This window comes from Stegodyphus dumicola, chromosome 6, assembly GCF_044657685.1.
Source record: "Stegodyphus dumicola isolate Sdum_Otavi_A_Nest chromosome 6, ASM4465768v1".
Taxonomy (NCBI): domain Eukaryota; kingdom Metazoa; phylum Arthropoda; class Arachnida; order Araneae; family Eresidae; genus Stegodyphus; species Stegodyphus dumicola.
Window position 1 is genome coordinate 211046516 of NC_140773.1, and position 12892 is coordinate 211059407.

General features: G+C 32.9%; 1 protein-coding gene across 1 annotated transcript in view; it reads left to right on the plus strand.

The window, feature by feature from the left end:
• LOC118194569 (uncharacterized) overlaps window positions 1-12892 on the plus strand; it is a 43163-nt gene that overhangs the window by 15348 nt on the left and 14923 nt on the right. Inside the window, exons 2-4 of the mRNA XM_035365727.2 lie at window positions 8654-8741; window positions 11605-11685; window positions 11791-11832. Of these exons, the coding sequence (XP_035221618.1) occupies window positions 8654-8741; window positions 11605-11685; window positions 11791-11832 (211 nt within the window). The remainder of the gene's footprint in view (window positions 1-8653; window positions 8742-11604; window positions 11686-11790; window positions 11833-12892) is intronic.

Consider the following 12892-nt stretch of genomic DNA (forward strand, 5'->3'; position numbering starts at 1 on the left):
CACTTTTAGAAGTATACTACTTTTTTTAAGTTATTCGTGTTACAGATTTAAAGCAATTACATTTACGAAATTAAAAATTAAAATATTGAGTTTCCAAAATTACTAATTTCTAGTTACAACATTTACTATTGAACTCTAATTATGATATTTATTGTTATTATTGTAAACACTGCATATTAATGCCATATCATTTCTAATTGTAACATTTGTTTTTACCGTTTATTTGCCCATAATCATGCACACTTGTATGTAAGTGAATCTGAAAGTGATATTCATGAATCCACTGTGCTGCTACAGATAAATTAGTTAATGCAAAATAATGCAATTTTTTAATTGACATCTAAGAAATAACTTAACAAAATGTTATCCTATCCTTTGGCACTTTCATTATTGTAGAAAATGTATAACGGTAAATTGTTTAAATTTAACTTGTTTTCTGTATTAATTTTATTTATGAATTATCTTCTTCGCACTTAAACCACAAATTTCAGTTCAACAGCAATATCACAAAATATTTTAAAACAGCATATCTTTAGAATTTCCAATACACAGTCTCGCACGCTAGAGATAAAAACTCTTTTTTTTTTTTTTACAGTGTTGTCATGGCTCGTTTTGGAATCGCTGAGTTTCTTAATAAAAAATTCGTTAAAGTTTTACAAAATATGAAATAGATAATAAAACAAATTCCAAACTCCAAATGGGGTTCCGAGTTGCCATATTTGAGTAAAAGTTTACGTTGTTCATAATTTGATGTCGCTGGGTACCATTGTTCATTCACAGTGCGAGATACATACAAACATTTTGCATTATTTAATTTTCTTAAATATAAGGCAGGGCTGTAACATTTCGTGGCAACAATTTGAAAAGTGAAACACCGCTTTACAGTGGACGAAGCAAGATGTCAAAACAAAATTAATAGCCCTTCTCAGCAATTTTCCGTTTGGTCTAAATAAAGACACAGAAAAGTGCCTCATGTATTGTGAAGGAGAGAGATTAACCCTTTGCATTCGGGAGGCGAATCTCACTTACCATGTGATTTGATGCCGCAACTCGAGAGGTGACTCTTGTTCGCCACATGATTTGACGCCGCAACTCGAGAGGTGACTCTCGCTCACCGTATAATTTGATGCCGCAACTCGAGAAGTGACTCCCACTCACCATATGATCTCGAGAGGTGACTCTCGCTCACCACATGATTTGATGCCGCAACTCAAGAGGTGACTCTCACTCACCATATGATTTGATGTAATTCGAGAGGTGACTCTCCCTCACCATGTGATTTGTTGCCGCAACTCAAGAGGCGATTCTTGCTCACCACTTGGTTTAATGCGGAAACTCGATGCACGGCAATAACTGTTTACTTTTAGTTTCTTCTAATGGGGTTCCTACGCTCTTTCTGTATAATGATATAAAGTGTGAAATGATACACCTTTGAAAGGAGATAATATTTTCTTCTCTGAGGTCTTACCTTTTCTTATCTATTATAAAGTCTGTGCTCAGAGAAATGGACCTGGAAAAAGGCATTTATTGTTATACTGGACCTGGAAAACGACATTTTATTGTCATACTTGCCCCGACAAGCCAGGCATGTATCTTGGGAATTGTTGCATGAAATATCATACATAGAAAACTTACAGACTAATATTTAAAAAATTATGTATATAAAGGTGTAAAGATATATAAAATGTATGTAAGGATGTCGAGTTAATGGTAAGAAATGCCTCAAAATGCTGCGAAACGTCTCGAGTTGCTGTTGCGCCGCGCGAAGAAGGCCCCGGGTGCAAGGAGTTAACTTCTTAACTATTTTAAAACTTCTGATTAATCTGAAACAAGTATTAGACGAAAGGAAAGCAAAAGATTCTAAATGAATAGATTAGTTAAATGAAAATCTTCCTTCTTTAAGTATCGTCTTTATTGAACTTAAACTAAAATTGCTTATGATGCAAACCCACGAATAGCTGCTGACGAATACTATAACAGAACACTTTAACGAAAAGTAAATAGAACTCTAAATCAAACCCGTCAGTAAATACTCGTCGGAGGAGATTTAGAATCTAGTCTCGAAGATAGCGTGTTAGAGAAACAAATAAAATTCAACCTATTCTGCGCATTGAAATACTTTTCACCAAGATACGGAACAAATCAGAAGTTTTATTACATACAAGAATGTTATAAAACTCTTATATCTCAAGTTTTAGAGACAAACTTCCCACAATTTATTTCAGCCTGGTTAGAGTTCTTATTTGTTTCTTTTGGGTTACTTATTCTTTCACTGCATGCTGTTTGTTTGCTTCTCTTTCGTCCCAAGATTTCCTGATTTCCTTTGTTTCTTTCGATTTACTTTTTTTTTTTCCTTCTAAAGCTATTTTGGGCATTATGCGGTGGCCGAAGAATAAAATCTCGATTTCACAACTGCAATCAAAAATAGGCGGAGAAAGAGTTTGAAATATATATCGAATTTGCTTCTGAAATGCATTCTATGAAATTTTAGTTTCTCTTATAAATTTTGGCAAATAATAAAATTAACAATCGGGATGTTGCGACCAAAGCAAAATTTATAAATTCTATGTACACCTGAAAAGAAAATGTATAAAAAATTTTTAGTATGAATAAATTCAGTTCATTCTTTCCATGCAAAAACCAATTAGAAAAGAATATTTTTTGTTGTCAAACCAGGAAACAAGAACTTTCGATACTTCAGGTTAATATATAGGCGTATGACGTCATTACTTAAGTTTAATGTAATGTAACACCTTTCTCTCAATATGAATAAAACATTTAACGAGTCAATGACATAGCATGTTACAGCATTTTAAATAAATAGTTGTCTTTAAATAAATAGCTGTCAATGACAACTATTTATTTAAAATGCTAACATTAACGAAACGTACAATGACGTCACATGCAATCGCGTACTTTCTTCAGTGTCAGAATACAACCTTATATAATAATACATTTAAAGTTTGGCAATGCTGTTTTCATTTCATACTTTATAAAAACCTATATATTTTTTACTCTACGATTTGAAAGAGAACAGTGGCAACACTTTTCGAAATAAAGCAGATTTTTATACCCAGAGCGCGAGACTGTTGCCGCTCGGAAAACTGGGTGCGAAAATTAGCGTTTTCAGGGGTTTTAATAAATATCTCGGCTGATTAAAGTCGTACGAAGATGAGAATGGTTGAAATGGCTTCCCATGAAATTTTGGAATCCGGGGGGGGGGGGGTACTTCTCCCGAAACTCAACTTTCTACAGTTCCTGAGGAGATGATGTAACAAACAAACAAACGAACAAACGGACGCGCATAGATTTTAATAGCATATATTATACGTAAATGTCATATTGCTTCGCAAAACAATAAAAAAATTATTTTATCATAATTTATTCATTAATATAATTTCAATTACCTGCTTATTTAAGGCAGTATATTAAAATTTTTAATTTATTCAATTTTAGAGACATTAGGAATTTTTTTGAGGCCGGAGAGATGAAACATTAGCATTCGCCTTGGCCGGAAATCGAACCACGGACCTCTGAAATAGCGGCTCAGTGTGTTGACCACTATACCACGAAAGCACGCTAAGAAGGCGGGAGAAATACCTTATACAGTAATACATCAATTTCACGAAAACGAACTAATAAATGGCCGGAGCTCTTATTCACTCTGCAACTAATAGGCTTATCTTGAATATTCTTCTGTGAAGACTTGCCTTCTAAGCCAACACAGTTCTCTGTCGTAATAAGGTAGCCAAAACATAAAACATGAACAAATTACTAAAGACTCGTGATAAACTTTCAGATGTAATTCATTAAAGTAAATCTGTACTACATGATTTCTAAAACATGTAATGCAATACAGATCGTGTAAAATTTAAATTTGTACTACATATTTCTTCTGAAAACAAGAACTTAATTGTAGAAACACCATTTTTTTCTTCTGTCGACTACAGAAAAGCTTTTGAATATAGCCTAACCCAGAATTAAAAAATACTCTCTCGACATTAGAGACAAGATACTAACATATATTCTAGGAAATTGATTTAAATAATTACAGGATATAGGTGAGATTACTTTTTTCTAAAGTATACATCTTCTTAATAAATATGATTCCTCTTCCATTTAATTTTAATTTTATTTAAAACATATTATTTTCAGCAAACAAATGAAAAAAACTTAAGTGAATATGTCTTAAGAGATCCATTAATAAACACTTTTCTCATACTTGGAATCAAATCTCGGCGTGACTGCATACATGTTTCCGTGGTTCTTCAGGATGCCATGACACTATCATGAAAGACGATCAGTCTTCTTTGGAAAGACCTCCACGAAAGCATCCACCTCTTATAGCCTCTTTGTATAATAAATAAAAGGAGTGATAAAAAATTTAAAAGTTTCAAAATGAAATAGAGAAAATTATTATTTGAATTAATGCCAATGCAAACTAATTCAATAAAAGGCTAAATAATAATAACAATAGTTAAATATAAAGAAAAATGTAAAAAGTGAAATATTTTTTATGATTTTATTCTATTTTATACTAAACTGATTTTTAAGGTTATGACAGCTGAGATTGTATGGTGAATATATTTATTTGCCAGTCTCTTAGACCGCTATTTTTCATTTTGTTTCTGTTGATTAGTTTGATATGTTCTGTTGTAAGCTTGCAAATAAAATGATCTGTGCGTTTCTTACTACTAATACATGGATGATAAATATCTCTAAATTGCCTTCTTAAATGTATACTTTCAAAAAGTAGGGCATTTTCGCGACTTTTCTGATCATTTTTGTAAGCATTATATGAAAAGATGAACGGAATAACTACAGATAATAATAATTCTTTCAGCTATCGTATTTAAAACTCTAGAATGCACCAAATACTTAAAACGAAGAAACGATCCTGGATACAAGCAAATAAAATTATCCTTCTTGTTTTCTATTTCTGTTTTCTCTCCATCCCAAGGAGGGTGAAGACCTTCCTAAATAGACTTCAAATTTTATAAAATCGAACGCACGTGGGATCATATTTCTCCATTGTTAATGTAAATTTCTCTATAGTTGGAAACATTTCTAAAATATTCATAAAACGTTCTGAAACCCAAATTTAGAATATCATTCCTGTTGCCCGATTTTATTTGAGTAGTGCTTTGCTTAAAGAAAATCATTTCTTTCCCGAGTGATGGAAAATGATCAAAATCCGTAAAAAAAAAAAATAAAAACGTGCCACCTAAAAATATTAAGCATTTCATGTTCTTTTGCAAAAAATATCAACGATTTAGAAATATATATATGTATATAAAATATCAAATACCATAACTGCTTGACTGCAAACACTTCGATACCTCATAACTTTCAATGAAGTCATTTTTTAAATTAGTCACTTGTATTTCTCTGTCGCTTTATTCCATAATTTAGATAAAATGCATATATATTTCGGTTTTCAAAAAAGGTTACAATTATTTACTTCTTAGAATTATTAAAGCATAATTTTGAGCTTATTCCATATTTTAAGCCTTAACAGGCACAATTATTTACAAATACATCCAATATTGGATTAAAGGTGGAAATTAGAGTCTAGCAATCAGTAAATGGAGTTCTCGCCGAGTCGAAGTTATTAGTTGGGTACGAGGGAAATTATCTTGGGACCACTTTGATTTCTTATCTGTGCCAACAGCAATGATGACGACCATGTGCTGCATGTTAAGTAAATTTGTAGATGACGTCAAGGTCATGTCAAGTGCGAATAACTAAGAAAATCCCAGGAAATTATTTTCCTAAACTCATAAGGAGAATTTATCTTGATGAGAGCAACGTATGGAGCACTTTTTCTATTTATTTCCTGAATTTCCGATAGCTAATTTTCATATCTAGAAGTTACGTACGCACAATAAAAAAAATAATAATAAATAAATAAATAAAAAACAGGAAACTAACAATGACTGAAGTAAAGTCGAGACAATTATAAGTTAGGGAATAATTTGGAAATATCTAGTAGAAGGTTACAGAAGGAGACAAAATGTGTAGTTTGGTGATGAGAACTGAAGCTTTTAATTTACTTTTAAAAACTATCTTCAAGATAAATCAAAGTAATAATTTTAAAAAATAAAATGAAAAACTTATACAGTACAATCCGGACGTCCATTATCCGGAATGATCTATAATCCGGACCTCAAAGCCACAAACTTGCGCATGCGCGTTTGATGCGCTTCCGCTACGCATGCGCGTATAGCCAGTATAGCGTCACACATGCGCGCTTCCGATAATGAAGAAAGTTACAGAGAGGTTATTGAAAACGAAAAAATTTCGATTGACAAGTTAGTCGGTATTCTCGACACAGCAATTATAGGATTTGAACAGTGGAACTTTGTAACTGAACAAGAAATTATGTCTGCTTATAGAAGAGAGAATTAAAGAGAACGAATTAGCACAAAAAACGAAGCAACTTAAACAACTTACATTGAAAGAAATGTTTAATAAAGTAAACAAATAAATATTAAGCTTTTTCTTTTTGTAAATTTTGATACTCTTTAGATCATAATTGCTCTTTATTTCATAAATCACGGTTTCATATTTTTAATTGTATAATTTCTGCATGCCATCTTTGCAGATTTAATGTGATGATCTATAATCCGAAAAAACCCCTAATCCGGAATCGCCTAGGTCCCGACGAGTCCGGATTACGGACTTTGTACTGTATATGATATTTGAACTCACCGAACTTGGTCTAAAACGGTATTAATGCTCCTTGCTGGAAATACAGTCGGACATCGATTGTAGAGTCATTAGGTTTATTTTGAAGAAGGAGGCGGGAAAATGCACAGTGCCTTTCCCGGGACCCGAGCCCTGGAACTACCGAATACGTGTCGAATATGCCTCCAATTAAACCACGAAGGCAAGCGGAAAAAAGAAGAAACTACCTCACATATTCCTCTTTTTAAAAGGAGACTGAGGATAATATGCTTATTTTATATCGGGCATCAACTGAACTAATTGATTAGAGGACATAATCGCCAAATCCTGATGGGTACAAATTATCGTTCACCACCATTTTTTACTTCGGGTGCCACTTAAATAAAGTGATTAAAGAGACATGAAAAATGTGCAATGCCTTCGGCAGGGATTCGAACCCTGGATCTCTCGAATATGCTTCCAATTACACCACGAAGATATGCGGAAAGGAGGGAGAAAGTACCTTATAAGTTTATACCCATATAACTTTTAGATTTTTTAATATCAATAGTTACTGCGAAAGTTTTTATTATTACTGCGAAATGTTTTGATTTTTACTATAGAATATTTACTATGAAAGTAATGAGTTTAGCGAAAGTTTGGGTAAACAGCCAGAAGTTGCACTTTCAACTTAATAATAGCGTCTAGGTGATACTAATCAGAACTCAAAGTGCCGCCAGTAGCCGAGCAGATAAGACCGTTAAATAATTCGACTTGAATCTGACTGTCGGTGAAAGATACGACTATAAGAGGGTATATTGTTTGCAAAGTGTAGTGTTAATATGAACCCATCCATTAAAATGTTCTTCACGAAGACATATCGGTCTGACACTAAACAGTCTTCATATATTTGTCTTAATACATTAAACATAACAGTATAGTAAATGCCCGTGAATGCTTCGCAATTATACTGGGATACTGAAATTCTGTTAGGCTGTTTATACAAATTGACTATATACTATAATTTCTTTAATTTTGATTTATTAGTACAATAAATTATTTACATATGTACATCCAGCGCAGACCAGAAGATCGAAATATATTACCAGTTGTACTCGTAACTATCCACAGAGGAGTGAAATACGCCAAAGTAAAACAAAGAATTAGGTAAAGCAGCAACTTTGTGTTTGGCGTTGATTTCAATTAAGATTCTATCGATTTCGAGGGCGAACAGGTACAGCTATCTCTTCATAAGGAGCAAAGAAATTTTTCAAAGAAGGAAAGAGCCAACGGTCGTAAAACAAACAACACGGTAGTGCCATCTGTCGATATAAAAAGTAAAGAAAAATGAAAAATTAAGTTAGTAGAGTTTTAAAAGCGTTAGAAAGGATTAGATTGAATTAAAGTCATTAACTAGACAAGGTAAATCTTTATGAATGCGAAGAACTTCAAGTAAAGCCAAATAACTAACTGACGAAGCTTTATGGATAATTTTTTTCAGATCTAAATTCAAAACTGTGATTAAATTTCCAACTATAGTTAACTATCGAAGATTTGATGATTTTTGGAATCTCAAAGCTGAAAGCTTTGGAGATAAATTTCCTGGATAAGAATGGATTTTCCATCACAGTTGATATTCCAGATAATTCATTTTACAGACAGATTTTCACTGCTTCGTCGGCACATTATTCAGATTCCAAAAAAAAACATCAGCAACCATATTATAGAGCTTTTAAGTATTTTTATTTTCTTCTAATCTATATATCGAAGTAGTTACTTTGACTGCCTAGGGGTATATAAAATATTTATATTGGAAAGAACATTTGTGGGCATTTCATAATTTTAAGAGGCATTTCATTGTGAGTAGTAAATAGAATTATCAGTAGTAGATAGAATTGATTTTATTTAGTGTATAATGGGTATTCAATGAAAGGTTTAACATGGCAATTCTTAACGACAACTGCATCAAATGTGATTCTTATTTCAGATTTGCACTCAGTATTTCCTTTATGATGAAGCTCCTTCTCATCTTCTACTGTGTTTTTGCTGCCTCGGCTGCTTTTCTTCTGCCACCAGTGAGTATTTTTGCAATGCCATTATCCATGCATCTTACCATTTGAAGAATTACATTCAGTTTCATAGAAAATGTGATTAGTAAACATTCTTGTTTAAAGGTTTTTTGCATGTTACATATATGCACGTATTCCTTCACTTACGGATAAAAATAATTTCGTTTATATTCTTTTTATGATACTTTTAATGATATATAATTTTCAGCTTATAGATACTCCTACTCCTTCTTTGCACCTTGACACCTTACTCGGATTAAAGAAACTTCTACTTGCACCTTGGGTAATGACTTCAATTTTCTGTGGTGGTAAATTCAACATCACTTGTAAAGATTTTCACTAAGCATTTTCACATGCACTAAACTTCAATTTTTTTAATTCATTTTCATTTATTTCTACTCAAATAAGCATCCGTGATGAAGATTATTTATTTCTTAATTATTGTTTCTTAAAATATGTACCTGCAACAAATAAAAATAAATTGAGAATATTTTATTATCCTCTTACCAAAAAGCTGTATATAAAGCAAACATAAATAATTTAGAAACTGTCATTGTTAATCATATATATTAATAAATAGCTGACTTGTTTTATTAGTGCAATCATTTTTATTTCATAAAATTAATTTTCTGTCCTACCACGGAAATCTTGACGATGAGCACAAACACCAAGACGTAATTCAAGCCAGTATATTTACCAAAAAGATACAAGATGCTAAGGATCATTCCCTTTCAAAATATCCTTTTTTACCTCCTTCACACCACACATAGGAAATACATGCATACTGTTGTAAAATTACACTTACATAAATAATTTAATTGAAATTGTCTGTGAAATTATACAGTTTCTTGTGTAATGTAATATGAAATGCCTGAAACAGACGAAGCTGTGCCGGAGAAGCAAAATTACAGGGGCATTGAGGCAAATGGCTACTGGCGATGGCTTTGGCGACTCATTTTTCTCGCCAAATTTGCCGAAAAACCGCCATACGTCACCAAACTTAGCGACCATTTGGTAGCATTTTGATTCGGTTCCTGTATAATTGTAATTGGTACTGTAATTAAATAACTTTAATTGATCCTTATATGTAACTGAAACCGCATCCGGATCTCATATACAATTTCGAGATGTGAAAGATGCTAAAGATATCTCGGCGGACTGGGGAAACTATATAAGACCGCAGAGAGCATCAGTTTCTCAATTGTTCCGTTCATAGCTGACTTTGAGTTTTGAGATATCGTGCGAGGTTTCCTCTTTGGAGGCACTTTGCATTGCGTTGTGTTTAACGCTCTTAGTAGTTTGAAGCGTAAAGACTGATTGTACCCTGTTGATACTGAGAAGAGCTGCACTAGTATTTTTTGTGGAAAGTTCCAAAACTGTAAGGTGTTTATTTTGGTAAAAATAAATTTTATCAGGCTATCATCGGTTCTATGTGCATTCAATCTATTACTCATCTGCACACAATAGTACATTTTATATAGGATTATTATATTGTTCCGTCAAAAAATTCAATAGTGAACAAGCACAAATTAGGGTCCCCGCAACACGTTTCTATTATTTTTACAATAATGTACGTTTGTCTGTGGGTATGTGTGTAATGATATTTTCGACCACGATAATTCTTATATCAAATTTCCAAAAATTTCTGCCTTGCGTATTTAAACTTTCTGCATTCACATAAAACATTCACACTGTGTCTGCATTCCCATACATATAGGGAGTAGATCACATTTGGGGTACAACTGGACAACCGGAAACGGTATTTGACTTGAAGCTCGTGACCGTTTTTAATGAAAACTTATATTAAAATGTACTCCAAAACTTTTCTTTTTAGTCTTTAACACTTTTATATCAATGCCAATGACATATTAGATTTGGGCTAAAATTGATGAAATGGAAGTGGTACTTATCTTGAAGCTCTAAACAGGTTTTCGTGATAAAAATACCTAATGATATAATCAAAAAATTGTCATATTTGGAATTTATACTATTAACTATCTCATTTGTCTGATAGTAACATCAGAACAAGACAACGAAATTCATCGTGGCATGGAATAAAAGAATGCCCCTGCCGTTGGCAAGAGCCTTGAGCACTATACAGATTGACAGTATGACTTTGCTCATTTCCACGCCTAATTTTGATAAAGAGCACCCCGGGTTACTGGTCCGAAGGTCACTTACCCCTATTCTCCTAACGCCAACCTTTCGAGAGAACTTCCGGCTCCCCGTATTTAGAATGCCCCCATGATGCACAGACACTATACATTTACAAACATCCATGCCTTCTCCGGTATTCGAACTCGGGCTTTTCGGTACGACACTCAGCGTCACTAAGTTCTATCCCGGTTGGGCGGCCCGGAAGTGGTAATTTACTTGAAACTCCTAATATATTTATGAGGAAAAATATAGAAAATGCTATAATGAGAATTTAATCTAAAGTGATGCAACATATAATAACGCTATTTGCCTTTCATCTAGACTTGACGGGCACTATATCAAGCCGTAGAGGAGAATGATTTTTAAAGAAGCGTTTTATTTTTGGAATTTCAAAACACATGTAATTCACCTAATGACGTTTTGTCGATATTAACGAGTCACAAGAGCAAATAGCAAATTATGTTTTCTAGCTTTTTTTTATCCCTTGCGTCAAAAGAAGTAAACAAAAAAGTGAACTAAGTTAGGAAAGTAAAGAAATTTTACAACCAATCTAAGTCAACTGGTAAAAGCCCAAAGTACCATATGACATTCATTTGTCTCTTTCTGAACGGGTCTAAATATTTTGTTAGCGATCCAATGAGAGTCTCTCTTTCAGTGGTAGGACAGTATTTATTTACAGAGCAATATTAATAATTCAAAAATGTAATTGTAGTTTAGGTTGCCATCATTTGGAAGACAGAAAGAAACCTTATCAAATATTTGCGTCTATTCAAGCGATCCAGCAAGATATAAGGTAATGTAACAAGTTCTGAAAATTTCTCAATGTTGTGTACATATTTACGCAAACACACCCGGGGAAATGTTTGTACGAATAACAGCAATCTCTTTTTCTTTGCAGCCGAAGTGCTTCCTCTGTCCAAATAGTGCTTACCCAAATATTGTAAGTAAACTTCAAATAACTATACACCACGTTTATTAAATTTAATTTGACTATAAAATGCATTTCATTTAATTATCTCCCAAAAGGTACCTCTGTAAATATTGCTGTACCTTAATGCGAGCTTCAAAGCAAAGTGCAAACAAATTTCGATGTTTTAATAGACTTCCAGTCTTAAATCTGTTAGAAATATGAAGGTAATGATTATCAGAATGTTTTCGCTATGTGCCACGTTATGTTTTCAACAATGAAGTTGAATTGATTGGGGAATCATTTTTCTCAAATGAAGCATGATGTTAAGATACTTTGAAAATAAAAGTAATGAAATGATAATAAAGGCTATTCTGCATCGAAACACGTAATGAGTGATGTTAGAGACATTTATATTTCTGAAATAATGCTACAGATATTCCAAAAAATTACTAATTGGTCATATTATAAATAACACAAATTAAATTCTTCGTAAAATAAATCAAGTAGCTGTATCATTAAAAATAAAGATGTATAACTTATTAAAAACTAACATAATTACAGTTATAATTTAAAAAATAAATGAAACATTTTGTCATATCGAACAACAGCGTTCTGAGATCTACTTATCATTTAAGTCACATAAAAAATGAAAGAATATTAAAAATGCTAGCTTCCGTGCCGATCATGTGACATCTCTTTCTTTTACGACACGAGATCAATTCAATATAATTTATGTACTGTAAAGAGTCATATTTAATACATAATATTAAATATTGTACAGTAGTATCGTAAATATATTATATAAATATAATGCTCGGGAGGAAGCCAGCCAGCGGACCATAGTTTGTCTATCCTTGTTCTATGCAAACACTTTTTGCCTTCCTTTTAGTATTATAAAATCAAAAAAGATTTTTTTCCCACCTTGTCCCACCCCTTATTTTTCGTACATGACCGAACATTTGTCGGTCAAGCATCATTTCAAAATTTAACCCGTGATAAAGGAAAAGCTCCGTCCCAGTTCTGACCGCGCCAGCGGCCGAGCGGTAAAGTCGCTGAACACTGGTAGTTCGGTCCGAGGTTCGAATCCCGC